Below are 18,839 nucleotides of genomic sequence, written 5' to 3' on the forward strand. Positions count from 1 at the left end.
ACTCGAACCCGACCCTACCCGAAGTCGGGTAACTCAAAGATCAACCCGAATCCGGTCTCTTTTAATGATCGGGCCGGGTTGAACCCGGCCCTAAAGGCTTGGGCCGGGATGGGTCGGCGGGTAGGGCCGGGTCTTGTACACCCCAACACGTGATGAGGGACTATTCGTTTTTTTGTGTTGAGCTTGTAAGAGAGCGTTTCATTTCACTCGGTGTATAGAACCTTCTCATTTTCTTCCACATGCTAATGCTACTACCATTTTCCTTCTGAGTTCTGATTGCACAAAGCAGCGAAACCGAGTGGCATTGCATCATGCAGGTCCCACGCAAGGTGTTAATGTAATTATCACTGATTCCCAGGGCAAATCTTACAGTGTATTTGTTTATTATAAATATGTGATGTGTGATATTTGAAATGGAATTGGAAATTGGAATGATGCAATATATGCAATGACATAGTAGTAGTAACATATAATATATAAAATTCACATAACATTCATTTGTCATCACATAACCGCTCGCAGATTGCTAACCCACAGTTTTGTTAAATAGTCTAGAGTTGGCTCTCACTTGTCATTCTATCTACAAAACAAACAAAACCACTCTCTTCCTTCCATCACAGGAATCTCTGCCACACAGAACAGAACTGAACCATGTGTCTCTCAACAACAAAAGAAAAAGTATGTTCTGTCTTTGCACTTTGTTTTTCATTTAGATTTCATATCTGGAATAATAGATTTGTGTTGTGTTGTGCTACTTGTGGGTGATGAATAACATGTGGTTTTTTCTTTTTACTCCTGTTTGATTGAGGTTCATGCTTGGTTGGAGCTATTAGAATTTTCATTCACCTTTTTTGATTCCTTATCTTGGTCATGGAGTTTGTGATTACTGATTACATATGGAACAATGTTTGGTTTAGTTCTGTTCTGTTCTAACTTCTGGTTTTAAGAGCAGTTTTATCTGTATTTTGGGTGTTTTATTCTTTACCACTCTGTTGATGGTTTTGATATTATTAGCATTAAAGAACCCAATAGAAAAAGAAAAAAACAATCACTTTCTTTTATTTAGACAGTTACTTCAAACTCAATTCTTGTGTGTTATGAGGTAAATTTAGATTTTTCATATCTAATACTCACCATACATTGTAATTTGAGGATATGTTTCTGTTTTTTTTTTTTTGGTCAAGTGAATTATGTGCTAGCCTAACCCACATGCTCAAAAGTTATTTAATTTGTGCCTTCGGTTCCTATTTAATCTTTTCTGGTGTCTTGTTACATAAGCTATTATCATTAGTTTATTTACTAGTGGATGATTTTTTAAGAGCTATTGACTAATCAAAATCTTTAAGATATTAGAGTTGATTTTTGACTCTTAATTGGTCATTCAATTTCTAGAAACCACCTCTCTATTCCCAGAAAAAAAAAAAAATCCTAATTGGACTGCACATCCTTATCCCTTTCTCTTTTCCTTTCTTTTATTTTGCCCTTTTCTGAACGTGACTCAGATTAAAGTTTGCATTTCATAATTCCTAAAGCAACTGAACAGGATTCTGCATTTGCTTAATGGTAGAAAACCTCTAAAACAGAACACAATATGTGCATGTTTGGAAATCCTTCTACAATTAATTCTGAAGCCATAATCAATTTTAGGAAGAAGTTTCTGTGAGTAACTTCTAGGCTCCTGAATTGATTCTGGTGAAATAGAAGCCGATCAAATCTTTTGCACCTCTAGATTCCAAGTTTGAACTTTTGTATTGACAAGCTAGCTGTTAAAAATCAATATTTCATGCTTTGTTCAATCAAACATTGAAGCTCCACTAATGATTTCTTATTATCCCAGGTCCAGTGGCTCTTTCAATACACTGCTAGCAATAACTTTTGCTGATATTTAAAGCCTCAGCTTATCAAAATGGAAGCGGATCATTGTGCGAGACGGTATCATTGAGAGCTTGAAGCACTTTTGGTGAACATTTCACCAGTTGGGAAGCATTTCTACAGATACAAGCTTCAAGAACTCATTATTCTGATCACTTCCTCTCAGCTGAGCAAACAATTTCTTTATAGATGCAAGCATCTCAGAAGCACTCCACTTCATCTGGTGTCCATTTATACCACCAGCCTGTGCAGGACATTGATGCATACACTCATTACCAAATATTACAAAGCAATTCAAGCCATGGCAACAACAACAGCCATGGAGCCGCCGCTTCTTTCGAAACCTGCAAGGAGAATTACTTCACCCTGGAATCATCATCCCCAGCAGCCACCGATCTCATAGGTTGTGATTCTGCTTCCGATGCCAGTGTATCATCCAATTATAGGAGTCCTTCTCAGTCATACCATTCAGATCAGCATCAATCCTCCGACAACACCTACGGATCGCCATCAATAAGCGCGCACTCAAGCGACGACGGTAGCTACAAATTGAAGCACAAACTTCGCGAGCTCGAGATTTCATTGCTGGGGCCAGACTCAGATGCAGTTAACAGTTGCAACTGCTGCTTCAAGGGCGGACCATCTCCAATAGCTAATTACAACTGGGCACAGATTGAGGAAATGATCCCAAAGCTAGACTTGAAAGATGTCCTCATTCGATGCGCGCAGGCCGTGTCAGATGGTGATATGCAAACAGCTCTTGGCTGGATGAATAATGTGTTAGGAAAAATGGTGTCAGTTGCTGGGGATCCAATTCAGAGGCTAGGAGCTTACATGTTGGAGGGTTTAAGAGCCAGGTTGGAGTCATCAGGGAGCTTAATCTACAAAGCCTTGAAGTGTGAACAACCAATTACAAGCAAAGAGCTTATGAGTTACATGGACATTTTGTATCAAGTTTGCCCATATTGGAAATTTACTTACATATCTTCCAATGTTGTTATTGGAGAAGCAATGCAAAATGAATCCAGAATTCACATAATTGACTTCCAAATCACACAGGGCACACAGTGGTTATTACTTATCCAGGCTCTAGCGTCTAGACCCGGCGGTCCTCCATTCATTCGTGTGACCGGTGTTGATGATTCACTATCGTTCGATGCTCGGGGCGGCGGACTTCATATTGTTGGAAAAAGGTTATCAGATTTTGCAAAGTCTTGTGGGGTGCCATTTGAGTTCCACAGTGCTGCCATGTCAGGCTGTGAGGTTGAGCTTGAGAACCTTGTAATTCGACCCGGCGAAGCTCTGGCTGTGAATTTTGCGTTTTTTCTGCACCACATGCCGGACGAAAGCGTGAGCACAGAGAATCACCGAGACAGGTTGCTGAGATTGGTGAAGAGCTTGTCGCCAAAGGTTGTGACCCTTGTTGAGCAAGAATCCAACACAAACACTTCTCCATTTTTCCAAAGGTTTGTCGAGACATTGAGTTACTACTCTGCCATGTATGAGTCAATAGATGTCGCCCTCCCTAGAGATGATAAGAATAGGATCAGTGCGGAGCAGCACTGCGTAGCGCGTGACATTGTCAACATGATTGCTTGCGAGGGGGCGGAGAGGGTGGAAAGGCATGAGCTCTTTGGAAAGTGGAGGTCAAGATTTTCAATGGCAGGTTTTGTGCCATGCCCCTTGAGTTCCTCAGTGACAGCTTCAGTTAGAAATATCTTGAATGAGTTCAATGAGAATTATAGGCTTGAACATAAAGATGTTGCTCTATATCTTACTTGGAAGAACAGAGCTATGTGTACCGCTTCTGCATGGAGATGTTTCTAACTCACTGTCATAGCCATAGGTATATGTGTATTTTCTTCATTGTTCCTTGTTCTCTTTTTGTGACATTTAGGCATAGTTCAGGCTTATCTGCAATTTCACTACAGGACTAGAGATTTAGCTAGGTTCCAACTTGTATCTCTTCCTTAAGTGGTTTAGACAGCTGAATCTCTAAACTTGTACATTTCAATAATATAGCTAGAATGAAAGAAAAAGAAATCTTGGTCATAGTTTTTTACATGCCCTCTTTTGCAGTCTGTACAGTTTAATTCCTGCTATAATTCCTTTTGATGTTGGCCTTAGTGCATCTTTGGGGATTCTTCTACCATTCCATTCAATTATGAAGTCAAAATCAATTCTCAAAAGAATTTTTCTGTGTCATAACTGCTTTTGAAGAAAAATAAGCTGATTCAAAAGAATGAACTTCTGGTGTAAAGTACATGCAGCTCAAGGTTTTGGATTTGGAGCACGTTTCGGTGCGGACCAAAGAACCATAGATCTCTTTTTCAAGTAGAGAAATTTCAATTAATGTTTTTAGGTGTGTATCCAAACGGACTTTTGATCTACTTCTACCCTTTATATTTTGAAGATTTTTTGGGCAGACATTCTATTTGAAGTCAGAAACCAGCGTCTAGAATATGAATGAACAAGTTGAAATACTGCAAAATTGCAAATTGTCTTTAAGATACTCACGTAGGAAATTGACCAAAGAAAAAAGATACTCGAGTAGGAAAATTTGTAATTTTTTGCTGTTAATGGAAAAAAAAAAGATGCAACTGCATGTATAAACGTATCAGCATAGCTTCAAGAATTTTTACAGATCAGATGGAATGAAGATTTTTCCTTGGGCCATCAATGCAGATTCAGTAGGATAACAAGTTGATTAGCTTCCATTTTCTGTTTTTGTCCTTGTTTCTTTTCTACTTTACTTCCATTCTTCTAAAATGTGACAAAATAGTTCGAAATGATTAGACTTAATGAGTTAATGATAATATGCATTTTCTTTACGAGATTACTGGCCATTCATGTCAGATGGTATTACAAGCTATAATGTAGATGCTTGAAAATCACAGGAAAGAAATCTATATGGTTATAGGGATGAAGTTTTGCTGAACACCATCACTTAACAAGAAATATTGTAATAAAACTTCATAACAATTATTTTGAACTACTATATTTATTTTTTCTTATGTTTTTATCGAAATCATAAAATCAAAATTGTGTTTGTAGATCCACTTGTACAAAACATGGAGAAGTACAACATATATCTAACAGCAGCAACATTTGAGTCCAATATTACATTCAGAAACACAAGCAACAATGACAAGTTTATTGTATTTTATAGGGGTTAACTCAAATTTTAGTCTCATATAATATAATAGAAGAAGTTTGTTGCCAGTAAAGTTGGAATTTAACCCTCAATGTTTGAGAAATTACCCAATTTTATTCCTCGTTTTCAAACTTCGCCTTTCATATCTTAACATCATTCCTTACAAACGACAATGAGAATTATATTTTGTAAGCTAATTCAACAATCGTAGTAAAAAAATCTATATCTATAACGATCAAGTTTTACTGAATACTATAACTTAACGAGAAATGTATAAACAATGATTTTAAACTAAAAGTAATATATTTTTTATTGGAATTATAATAAGTTAATAACTGTGTTTGTACTTTGTAGATTCACTTACTAGTGTTTTTTGAAAAACATTTTGAAAAATACATCATACTAGTGTTTTTTACCCGCGTGTTGCACGGGAAATATGTCTATTGTATTTGATACATTAATTAATACTTTGATTATTAAAAATATATTAAACAACGAATGAAATAGAAAAGTCAGAATTGATGAGTAAAGTGGACATAAAGACTTATCTTCTAAGCCCGATTGAGACCAAGAGGAACTCGTTTCACATTCTTTGTAAATATGAAGACGATAACACAAATCATAGATATTTATCAACATATTAATCTTAAAAAAAATTAATGTGATAGTAGCACAAATCAGGATTGTGTAAGATATATCATAAAGTATAACATTATTGTGTTTATTCCAACTAAGTAGGGATGACAATGGGTAGGTACTATAGTACCATCTCCATACCCGCGTTTTTAAAAATTACATGTACCCGTCTCCATACTCACGTGGGTAGCAACTCGAAGCTCTCCACCTTTAGACAATTCAATGTCATTATAGGAAGCTATCCATCTTTGCCAAAATCTAAATCTATGGATGACAATGGGTCTCAAAATCATAGGGTACCCGCAAAAAATATCCACTATGGGTAGGGTAAAAAACCGCTAAATGGGTATGAGGTTGAGTATAGATAATTACCCGCAAAAAATAGAGGGTATGGGTGTGGGTATGGGTACTATAGTACCCAATCGGCCCATATCCGCACACACATGTTATCATTATTATTATTATTATTATTATTATTATTATTATTATTATTTGGGAATATATTAACAAATTAACTTAAGCTATAGTTTTCAAACTCACTCTTTTTAAAAAAAAAAGTTTGGGATATATTAATTAATACTCTAAAAATAAATAATAAATAAATTAAGATAAAATCAAGAAATAAACCACCTAAATCCTAATCAAATCTAAAATTTAAAAATGTATTTTTTTTACTCTAAAAATAAATCAAAAATAAATTAAGATAAAATCAAGAAATAAACAACATAAATCCTAATCAAATCTAAAATTTTAAAATGTATTTTTTTATGAGAATTAATCTGAGAATGACACGTGTTATTTTTTTTCCAATTAGTGAATATTCTGCACCCTAGAAGATTTTCTTTTCCTCAATCCTTTTGCTTTTGATTAAGAAGATAAAAGCAGGAATCCTTAAAGCATATGACATCTTACAATTAGTTGAAGAACAAAATCAATTCATGAAGAAGATTGAAACAGAAACCCAAAATGAAGTCTTGAAGAACAAAATACCCTCTTTCACCAATTTGAAAGGACTGTGGTGAAAGAATTGTATTTAGTGTATTTGTGAATCTTGGGGTGGAGCCCTTGTGAAACAAAAAATCAAAGGAACATTTCAGTCAAGAGAATCAAAAAATGATGTATTGCCCCATATGTGCGCACCCCAACAAATTATCTATATATGTAAGAAAAAAACAAAATAATTCTCTCATTCAAAATAATTGTGGTTACTTCACCAATAAACTTATACCAAAAATCAATTTAAATTGAACTTAAGAAAATATATAGAGTAAAGTAAGATAAGTCACCCAATTGGCATACTAAAACATGAGTATATGCAAAACTAATGAGTTTGAGGAAAACATGAACCAACCTTAAGAATGAGCTAACCATACTCATGAAGATTAAATGTGAGCTCTTCATATGCTTTCATCAATTTGACTGACCTGTGCATCATTAAAAAAAAAAATTAGTAAGTTTTGCATCATTCACATACAGTGCAAATAGTATGCTTATACACAAAGGATAAACTGAAATGGCACAAACCATCAATCACAACATGATAAACTCTTCTTCACGTAACATCATCTTACGGCATACCTCTGTCGTGATCGCGACATGTGGCAGGGGTAGAAATAGCAGCTATCAAATCTTTGCGTGTCCATGGTAGCTTTGTGGACCCTCAGCACCAAATCAACTCCCTTTTCTTAGAATTAGCATTAAATAAATAATAAGATAAATTAAGATAAAATCAAGAAATAAATAACCTAAATCCTAATCAAATCTAAACTTTAAAAAGGTACTAAATAACGATAGATAAAAACTACCAAAATCTAGCAAATCACAATAAAAAACTCATAAAATCCTGAATTAAAAAAAATATGAAAATTCAATAAAAATACCATAAAAATTCATTTATACTTTAAATGTAACTCAAAAATAAAATAAAATATTTCATGAAATTAAAATTAAATAAATAATAAATAAGGATAGATAAAAACTATCAAAATCTAGCAAAATACAATAAAAACTCATAAAATCCTGCATTAATTAAAAATTCGAAAATTCAATAAAAATTAATTATTATACTCTATAAATAAATGTAAAATAAAATAAAATATTTCCTGGAAGTAAAATTAAATAAATAATAAGATAAAATTAAGAAATAAACAACCTAAATTCTAATCAAATCTAAAATTTAAAAAGGTATTAAATAAAGATAGATAAAAACTACCAAGTCTAGCAAATCACAATAAAAACTCATAAAATCCTGAATTAATTAAAAATCTGAAAATTTAAGAAAATTTAATTAATATACTCTAAAAGTGAATCTAAAATAAAATAAAGTATTTTCTGGATTTAAAATAAATGATAAGATAAATTAAAATAAAATTAAGAAATAACCAACCTAAATCCCAATCAAATCTAATATTAAAAATGGTATTAAATAAAGATAGATAAAAACTAACAAAATCTAGCAAATCACAATAAAAACTCATAAAATCCCGAATTAATAAAAAATTCAAAAATTCAATAAAAATAAATTTAAAATAAATTAAAAGACCAAATCTTATCTTTTAAAATAATATCAATCAATTATTTTAGAATATATAAAATTAAAACATATATCAATTGAAAATTATATCTTCTAAAATAATATCAATTAATTAGGTTAGAATATATAAAATTAAAATATATATTAATTGAAAATTATATCCTCTAACAAATTGACACGTGGAATAATTTTTATGAGAATTAATCTGGGAGCGACACGTCACTAACTTGACATGTGGGAGCGACACGTCATGCTAGAAGTTGTTCTTTTATAATATATATGGATAGATAGATATCTAATAGCAACAACATTTGCGCCGAACATTACATTCAGAAACACACGCACAACGGCCACCTCTTAAAATTCCCATCACTCTACATACATTATTACAATTTTCATCAGTACACCCTGGCTCATCATATTGGAAAAAACAATCTTTCTCATTCGGCCAATGAACGTTTGCTTGACCAATAGTTTCTTCTGCAATATAATTGGTAAAATGTGAATATCACAATTGTATTTCATGGACTCATCTCCTTGAATCAAATAGCATGAGTATCGGTAGATAATCTTCCAAATTATAAAAAGAAAACAACTATTTGTGCATCTTGTGATTACATCTGATTGATAATTATTTGATATGACAAAATTTACCCTTATTGAAATTCTTTAAATATTAAATCTGTTAATATTATTTTTTACTATTTTTTTCAAACAGAAAGAAAAACAGAAAATAATGATAAACTAAAGCATTCTGAACCAGCAAAGCAACCAAATGTGAGAGAGTTGTTGCCAAACGCGTCGTGGAGTGACTTCTCTCGAAGTTTGGCAAGCTAAAAAATTATGTCCAATATAAATAAATATGACAGAAAAAATAAAAAATACTATCTAAATTTTAGAATAAGTCAATAAATTGAAACGAAAAGGGATCCAAGAAAGCGCAAATGTAACTTGAGTCATGAAGTGGTTAATTAATGCAATGAAATAAATTGAGTCAAAATAAAATAATGAAAGAAATTATAGGGGCATAGAATCTCCATGTAACTGTTTTCCGATGAATCAAAAAAGCACCTCCATTACGAGCACATAGCTCTAGACATCCGACTGATGCAAAGTGCACATGGTTCTCTCCTTTTCCAACACATTCCGAGAACTTCTAATTCTCTCGCAGATTACTTGACCTCTGATGCCCCTAGTTTAGTAGTGTTTTTAGGGTTATTTCTTTGTTAGTTTTGAGTCTTTTTGTTGAGTCTCATGTAGTGTTTCATGCATTTTCATGCATTTTTATCTTTCTTTATGTTTTTACTTTGTTTTGGTAATTTTGTAGTTTTATAGGGAATTTTCTTGCATTTTAAGTAAGTTTAGGACTTGCATATCTTTTCCACTTAATTTGAGGGTCCATTATGCTAATAAACTCTTGGAGCTCCTAGATATTTTCCTTGTTTTGTTCCCAAGCAGCTAGGTTTGAAAACTGATGAATGAAGAAGGTCAAAAGGCTTGAAGAATTGAAGGGAGGCTTAAAGAGGAGTTAAGAAGAAAATCAAGAGGCTTTCCAGCATGTAATTGGCGCCCAAGCATGCTCCCTGGGCGCCAATTGAAGCCAGAGTTACTGTTTCAGGATTTGGAATTGGCGCCCAGGCGTTCTTAATTGGCGCCTAGGCGCCAATTGTCTTAAAAAGCTATTGTTTTGTTGTTTTTAATTTGCGCTCAAGCATGCTTTGTTCATGTTTTGCCTATAAATAAGGCTTTGGTCATTTTCATTGGGAGAGTTAGTCATTTTACATATTTTGGATCAAGTTTAGAAGCTGAGGAGAACTTTGGGGCTTGTGAGAGGCTTCCACCTTGTTATCTTTCTCAGGTTCTTTACATTTTATTTTATGGATTCACTAGCCATGAGTGGCTAGTTTTCTTTTTGCTTTGAGTTTAAGTGATTCTATGAAACTCTAGTTGTTAATTCCTATCTCTATGCATGAGTTCTTGATTCTACCTTGTATTTCAATTCCAATATGCATGATTAGCTTGAGTGCACGCTTGTTATATGCTACACTATAATCATAACTGAAGTTTGTTGTAGTTTAGGGACATGAATTGAAATATATCTTTCTATGCTTGCTACTAGGAATAGAGGAAGGGTTGAGTTTTGTTGGCTGAATATGTATGCTATAAACCTCAAATGAATTTTTAAGTACACAAGAAATTAGGCTTAACTTTTAGTTTGAGAGAATTGCTTATGTGAGGAATCAATAAGTGGTTATATAGGCTAAAGCAACAAGGAATGAATCAAGGTTTCACATGCATAGTGTAACGCCCCGACTTTCGGGGGTCACCATAGTAACCTGCTAAAATAAATATGCAATGTTTTCCAAAAGGATTTATATAACGAGTATTATTTTTTTCTTCTCAAAGTATTTCCAAAACATGTCATGTCTACTCCCAACTGTAATCAAATTACATCTAGTCTTGAACAAGGCGAGTACCTGAAACCCCAAATATAAATTTCTAAAATCATTATGCAAGCTTAAAACAAAAACGGTAAGACTCTCTAACCCAAGGCTCTAGCCCTACACCCGACTCTATTCTTCGAGTCTTTCACAGTTCTTCAAGTCCTCATCTCCACTTGCACAAAGGTTAAGCTCCATCGAAGATTCTTCATCGCCTAATAGCGTTAAGCGCCCAAACAACAAGTAGTAAGCAGAAAGGGTTAACTTCATACCATTACCACATATAAAAGAGAAAAACATGCTATTCAAATTTAAGTGCATAACATGACACATAAGCTAGCAACTTAATTCAGATAGATGACGACATATATCAAACAACATAAAATCAAATCAGATATCAACAACCTAAAAAATATAACATCAAATCAGATATCGACAACCTCAACAATATAACATCAAATCAAATATCAACAACTTCAACAATATAACATCAAATCAGATATCAACAACCTCAACATTATAATCAAACAATAACGTCTCGCAAGACGGGACGATCACGTCACCTCATCGCAACTTTAGCGTCTCAAAGGACGGGACAATCACGTGGGACAAACCCACCTCATCGCCACTTAGGGTAATACACAACATTCCGATAAACAAGCTAACAATACAATCCAAGATAGATATCAACGAAATAAGCAACATGGAATTAAATCATATATAAACAGAATCAACAACATATAATTAAATAAGACATAAACAAGATCAACAACATATAATTAAATCAGATATACACAGAATCAACAACATATAATTAAATCATATATAAACAAGATCAATAACATATAATTAAATCAGATATAAGCAGAATCAACAACATATAATTAAATCATATGACAATAACTTCAACAATATAGACCAACTCAGATATCAACCAAAACCAACAATATAATCAAACAATAACTCCTGCATGCCACTTAATAACGCCCCTGATAGACGGGACAGACGGAGAATGATAACTCCTGAATGCCACTTAATGTGCCACGAAGGTCCCATAGTACGCCACACAGGCCCCACAATATGCCACACAAGCTCCACAATACAATCCAATAACGCATATGCACAAATATCAACACATCATAAAGTTAGCTACATAGCACATACATAGCATGTGATTCAGCCCAACATCAACCATAGCAACAATCAAAACATTAACAACAAATATCAACCGAAGCCCCATAACATATTTGGCAAAAACCTCAAAACAGTCAACATAAACAAGTATACAACATATCAAAACATGCCAACATTTCAATCAATTTTCAATCAAATTAAACATCTTCATCTCAAACACATGCAGTGGATTGCTTGGAGGTGCAACAAGCTATAACGAGCAACAATGTTCATGTTCATTGGCATAGGGAGGAGATCTTGGCAGTGCGGGCTCTCATAGCTAGAGATTGGAGGGTGACTATAGATCATGTGCCCTGAGATCAAAATATGGTTTCCGACGCTTTGGCAAAGCTTGTTGTTAGTGAAGGTTGGGAGTGGAGGGTTTGGAGGATTCCACCTCAGTGGTTCCCCTGCTCTGTCAGGATGTAATTACTTAGTTTACTGTCTTTGTTTATTTCCCTTTGTAAAAAAAAAATCATATATCTATATAACAAATCTCAATAAGAAGAAAACTCAACACTATTGACCTAATATATTAATTTTTTTATTTCATATAAAAAAAAGTCTAAGTTAGAAAAAATATTTAAAAATGATGCAAATTTTTGCTGCTGAAAACAAAAGCGATTACATGTTCTTTCCAATATTCAAAACTCACGAATAATAGGTAAATATATCATGAGTGATGCATGATAAAACATTTTTTGAAGCTACAACAAAGATTGCACAACTTTTGATTTAGAGGGTACACATTAATTTAGAGCCCGTTAAAAATTGATTTGTTTAATTAGAAACGCAAAGGATGTTTGCGATTCGTTTCTTGTGATAAAAAAACGAATATAAAGAAATTTTTTGTGGAGTTTGCGACTACAATTTCAACAAATAACAGTCACATTGAATACAACATAAGATCAGGCATGTTGGACCATGTATGTGGTTTCAAAACTCTCCATTGAACGGTTATTATGGATGTATAAGGAAAGCAAGTCCACAACCTTGTCATGCAGATCTCAATTAACCCAAACACAAAAATTCATTAAATAAAAAAAATTATATTTCCTAAAATTAACTTTCCCATGCTTCATTTCCTTTTCATGCTCCACAAGTTGCTTCATTCTAGCTCCCACTATTCAAATCTGCAGTGACAGGTAAATGTTTTCCAGTTTCCTCCCTAATCTCCATTGCAATCCTCAAATACTTATACACTTTCCAATTTTACAAATGCTAATTAAGTTATTAGCTTTTTTAGAAAACAAAAAATCCTTCAAATTTTAATGCTCCATTTATATGAATGATCCTCTTGTTATTTCATATCTGATATTTGCAATTTCTTGAGCCAGTTTTAGCTTGATCATCATGATCATTTATTGTGACAACTATTCCAGATTTCCATGTATTCTATTTGTGACAACCATCATCCATATATTGCATGGGTGGGTCATATAAGTTTTGAATTTTATCTTGATTCAAATTTCTTGTTCCTTTTTTGGATTGTTGATTAGGAACATACATAATTCACTGTCAACGTGAATTTACTCAGAAGAAACGATCCTAATCTGTTGCGGATCAACTCTTATTTTTTGTTATCCATCAAAAAAGGAAAAAATAAATAAATGGTGGTATATGTTTGGAAGAAGTGCTAAAAGTGTGAGTGAGTATGGAGGAGTATCCGGAGAAAGCAGAGTTGAGGAGAATGCAGAGGGAGCAAGAGAGGGAGAGGAGGCGAATACGAGACAGGCAGAGGAGGCAATCCATGACTCAGGAGCAAAGGGAACGGCATCTCGCGAGGCGCCGGAGAAACTACCAGCTCCGGAGACAGAGAGCTGCAAATGCTCATTCTCACTCTCCATTCATTCCTCTTCCTCAATCTCATAGTCTAGAATCGAGTGCGGGGGAAGGGAGTACCTGTGAAGCTAGTACTAGTGATGAGTTTCAAGGGCTCAATTCTTCTACCTCATTAGACTACAGAGTCCTATCTCATGGCATTGGCCTCAACCAAGGACAAGAAACATTGGATTTGGGAAACAAATTTGATCAAGGTAAGATCTTGTTATGTTCACAATCAAGGATACAAAGGAAGTTCCATGTTTTAGTAAAGAACCTGTATCTTCTGCGGCTATTTTCTCTACAAATTCTTGATCATTGATTCTTATATTAAATGGTTCACATTGATTAGTCAAAAGTTAAATTAGTCAAAAGTTTTAAACACTTGTCATTTTGTTGCCGCAAAGGTAATTTGATGACTTATTAAGGGAAAGACGAAGTAAGAACATGCTATTGAAGACGTTGCAACATATGTCGGGAAGGGATCCAAATTTGTCGATAACACTCTCTAGTACACGTTTTTCAATATATTCTTTTATGATTAGGTAAAATTGATATGAATCTCACTCCTAATTCCTTATTTAGTTGGATAGACATAAACATACAATTTAGTGGGATTCTTTAAATTTCACCTAAGAATCAGTAATCTTTTGAATAATTTGTTTTAGAAATTAGCAAATCTCTCTAATTTCCCCCATTAAACTAAAATTTGTTATTTTCTAATGCTGCTATGCAACTAATAGGTTCATCAGTTCAATTAGAAACACTCCAAGCTTATAAACCAGCAAATTCACCAGGAAGGCTGCGTCTAAATCATATTAAACGACTTGCGCGAAACCTGACGCGTTCAATTGTTGATACTGCCCCTACTGACCAGGTTGCAGCTGAGTTGATAACAAAGGATGATGTATCTGTTGGTGATTCTGGTGAGTAATTGTTTTGTTAAAGGGAAATGTTCTTTGTGACATTTTCTTGTAGCTGGCACCTTTGCTAACAGTTTGAATTTTTTGAAAATTTTCAGGTACCACAACGAAATCGATGCGTTTGAATTGTGTGAAGCGCCTTGCCCGATCAATAAATTCTACTCCCAAAGAGACTGTTCAGAAGGATCAAAATTTGGCACCACCAGAAGGGATTCAGTTGCTTGGTACTGGGAGCTTTATAGCATCTAGTTTACTTTAAGAGGTGAGAGCCAGTTATTCATTCAAATTCTCAAAGGTACATTACAAAACAAGTTGCATAGCTATGGAAGTCAAATTGACACAGGGAAAAGCTTGTTGTATTTGTGGATTAAGAAAATCTTTACTTGTACCTCACATAGTGGGATAAGACTTTTGTTGTTGATTTGTTGTTGTTAGCACATATAAACATAGTTAACTTTAGCTGACTATTTCGTACTACATATCAATCCAATTGACAGGATGGTGAATGTAGATAGAGAAAGGTTGGCAAGAACTTCTTGGAATGCTGATGTTGAAGATAGCACCTCAGTGAACTAGAAGGGAGAGCAATTTCTAGTAGTTGAGAAAAAACAGACAAGACAATATTCTAAAATTTAGAATACTTTTTTTTGAAACAAATTTAGAATACTTAGATTAAAGCAAAACTTGATTATTTATTCATATGCTGAATTTCCAATTTTGATTTCTCAGACTAGTATTTCATTTTATTGTTCCCCTTTTGTTATATATGATATAATTACTGGTAATGATTTATGTCTTATACAACTTTAACATCGTATTTTACTTTCATACTAGCAAGGTACCATTCACTCGCACATGTTAGACTGATTCTTATTATTTTACTAAATAACTTGTATGTAGATATATACATGAGTTAGAACACCTTTATATTACAAGAAAGAGAGAATAGTACATATATGTTTTAGACACAAATTCTTGACTTTATTTTATTTCTCTGATCTTATAATGGATGGAAACTTTCCTCCTTCATCAGATTTATGAGGTTGATTATGTCACAATTCATAGGGCTTGTTTGCTTTCACAGTTTCACACCAATAATACATTTTACTCTCTTTCACATTTAGTACTTCGAGGTGCGCAATCAGACAAGTGAATGTGGATTGGGGTAAAATCGCTTGGGCTAAAATTCAAACACACAATGAATTTGCCTTCACCTAATTTTCGAACTATCTTAATTAATGATTGTATGAGACTTTCTTTCCGATAAAGCAATAACAATTGTAATTTAATCTTTGGGCTCTGGCCCACCTTTCTTCCAAAATACATAGTTTTTTCTTTAATTCCAAAAGACTTAGTTTTTTTTAAAGTTCTTGCAAATTAATTAAACTAGAGGCTAAAACGTCAAAATGTCAGCAGTTACAAACGGAGCGGCCTCAGGAGGCACCTCTTCTATCCAGACATGCCTTGCATAGAAGGGTGCGTTCCTAACTAAAAAATCAGCAACAGTATTGCCATCACGGCGAACAAAAACAACCGAAAACAAATTAAAATAACGGCTAAATCGAAAACAGTTATAAAATGAAGAGATTCGTCTTTTCTTTCCTTCCTGTAAAAAAAAAGTGAAGAGATTCACCATTTCATAAGTTTACAGTGATTCAATCCTCTATGACGCTATTCAACAATATGCTGCACTATTTAATCATACTTATGATTTTCAATATAAAACATGGATACTCTAAGACGTACTAGCGTAATATTTAACCAATACTTTCAAAGTCATGGGGTAATTAACACTTAAAAAGATTTAACAAAAATCAGCATTCACTCTCTCGAAGAAAAATTGATCTAAAAATTTTAAGAAAGAAAATTGAAATTAAAATAAAACCATATTGACTGAATAATCATGATATTGAGTGTAATTCCATTTCTAATTCTGAAATGGAGTGTAGTGTCCGTGTTTCACTTATGATTTCAATTAAGTGTACTAATGTTTGTGTTTACACTTTACATTTAGGCATTTAGCAACTACAGTAAATCCCAGCGAACTATGATTTATTCACTTCTATTTTATATTTCACTTATTTTTATTTTTTATTTATCTATCTTTACTCATTCAAACATATCACTAATTAGTAATTACATTTCTCTCTTCTTCTTATTTCACTCTTCTTTCCACTCTATTTTCATTTTTAATGAGTGAAATTTAAATGAAACTTAACCAAATCCTAACACTTAACCAAATCCTAACACCATTTAGGGCCATGTCTCAGTTTCAGTACTCGTTTTTTGGATTAAAGCAGTGCTATTTGGCTCGAAGGATTACTAAACAAAACTTTAACGAATGGTTTCTGACCGATACCTAAAAAGAATGAGTCCACGTTTCAAATCATGCTAGGAGAGAGAAGGGAAAAAAAACTGAAGTAAGGCAACATGTTAACTTCATCAATTTCATTTCGTCACATCAATCATTTTCCTTGCCGATTAAAAAAAAATCAAGTACTCAAGATAGATGATACAACAAAATAAAGTTAATGGGTTAAATCACAAGTGTACTAAAATCCCTCTATTTTAACTGTTTCCGGATTAAAATACTTATAATTATAGGGAAACACGCAAATCAACATTAAATATATAATTGTCTTAAATACGATTTTACGTTGTTATAACTATACGACGGAGTATATGTCCAAGAAGCTTTCATAGCTCAGTTGGTTAGAGCACCCGTTTAGTAAGCGGGAGGTCTTGAGTTCAACTCTCAATGAAAGCAAATGATTTTTCTTTTCTTATTTAATATGATTCTGGGCCAACAATTGGATCGAAACCAGTAACATTGTGGGCCATTTTTTTGATATTGGGCCGAAACCATTAGTTGTAGATTTCTATGACTCTCACAATCAATTTTTTTTTCTTCTGGTATAATGAAAATTGAAAAAGCTTGACCAAAAAAAAAAATTGAAAAAGCTTCTAGCACATGACGATCATCAAGAATTTCCCCAAACCTGACTTTACCTACTGACAATTAAATTGAAAAACAATTTGAATTCCCTAAATATATACATATAGTGAAATTATAAAAATCCTAATGAACTTGCACATTTTCATACCTTCTACCATGCAATAATTGGTTTCAAAAAAAAAACCATGCAATAATTAATTAATTGCTTCACATGATTAAGAAAAGAGGGGGAAGATAAATCTATTCAAAGCAGGTGAGAATTGAAATGAAAAGAGAGAAGGGGAGAGTTAATATAACTGTATGAAATTGAACCTCTTTGAATTTGAACAAAAGGTTTATTTAATATTTCTAACATATTGTAATTAAATTAAGTTGAATGGGAAATTAAAGGTGGAATGTTTTTCTACAGAACGAAATATCATGCTATACATTAGTACAAAAATATCATAAAAACAGAGGCATGAATGTAAACTTACAGAGGAATCGAAAAAAATACTAACTTCAAATTGCTATATAATTATAATTAATAAAAGTAAACATCCATGGCGTGATATATACATGAGTACTATTATTCAAGTAATTGCAGAACCCAATTACCAGGTATATACATCATACTTAGCTTGTAGAACTCTTCTATTTGTGATGACCATGGATGAAGGAGCATCAAGTGTTGTAGCTAGAGGCTAGAGATCACTATAATGCAGAAGATGAGAAGCATTGCAACCATCAGCAGTGGCGGATCCAGGACCCCCGGCCAGGGGGGTCAAATTTTTCACATGAACACATCGATAAAAATATAATTAAAAACAACTGTAATATGTTTATACATCAGAAATTATACAAATCATAGTTGTCCTCTACGCGATTTCATATTCTGAAATCGTTGAACAATAAGCTTGATCCACATTGCTCACTTGATGACCTTGCTCTCTTGATTAAAAATTTATCCATGACCTTCACAAGATAGAGTAGACTTAAATTAGATTCATACATGAAGTTATATACAAATCATTCATGACAAACTTGAGCAATTTGAAAACATTTTCATTCAAATTCCAATCTCAAACCAATTACTAAATCAAACCATTTAAATCAAACCAATTACTCTCATGTAAAATTGAAAATAACTGGAATGTTTTGTAAAATTAAAATCAAACCAATTACCCTCATGTAAATCAAACCAATTACTCTCAATTCTCAAACCAATTACTCCCATTTTAAGCAAACTAGTGTATCAGTGTATGTAAATTGTTTTTTTTTTTTGGATAAGCAAATTAGTATTAGAATAGAGTACTAGGGTACTCTAACCCAAAAAAGTACAAGAAATATT

At 33.3% G+C, this 18,839-nt stretch overlaps 2 protein-coding genes and 1 non-coding gene across 4 annotated transcripts; all 3 read left to right on the forward strand.

Annotated features, from left to right (window-relative positions):
* Nucleotides 1-510: 510 nt before the first annotated feature.
* LOC130723092 (scarecrow-like protein 21) lies at nucleotides 511-3,934 on the forward strand. 2 transcript variants are annotated; one of them, XM_057574022.1, is made up of 2 exons: nucleotides 511-678; nucleotides 1,838-3,934. In XM_057574022.1, the coding sequence occupies exon 2, from the start codon at nucleotides 2,062-2,064 to the stop codon at nucleotides 3,697-3,699; it is 1,638 nt and encodes a 545-aa protein (XP_057430005.1). In that variant the 5' UTR covers nucleotides 511-678; nucleotides 1,838-2,061; the 3' UTR covers nucleotides 3,700-3,934. The 2 variants fall into 2 exon arrangements, with proteins under 2 accessions (XP_057430005.1, XP_057430006.1); XM_057574023.1 differs by lacking the exon at nucleotides 511-678 and adding an exon at nucleotides 1,347-1,563.
* A 9,529-nt stretch (nucleotides 3,935-13,463) lies between these two features.
* On the forward strand, nucleotides 13,464-14,812 carry LOC130725689 (uncharacterized). Its single transcript, XM_057576897.1, has 3 exons — nucleotides 13,464-13,845; nucleotides 14,374-14,556; nucleotides 14,652-14,812. Exons 1-3 carry the CDS (start codon nucleotides 13,464-13,466, stop codon nucleotides 14,810-14,812), a joined length of 726 nt encoding a protein of 241 aa, XP_057432880.1.
* A 2,434-nt stretch (nucleotides 14,813-17,246) lies between these two features.
* On the forward strand, nucleotides 17,247-17,320 carry TRNAT-AGU (transfer RNA threonine (anticodon AGU)). The gene has a single exon. It is a non-coding gene; the product is annotated as a tRNA-Thr (tRNA).
* Nucleotides 17,321-18,839: the final 1,519 nt, after the last annotated feature.

This window comes from Lotus japonicus, chromosome 6 (assembly GCF_012489685.1).
Source record: "Lotus japonicus ecotype B-129 chromosome 6, LjGifu_v1.2".
In the NCBI taxonomy this organism is placed as follows: Eukaryota; Viridiplantae; Streptophyta; class Magnoliopsida; order Fabales; family Fabaceae; genus Lotus; species Lotus japonicus.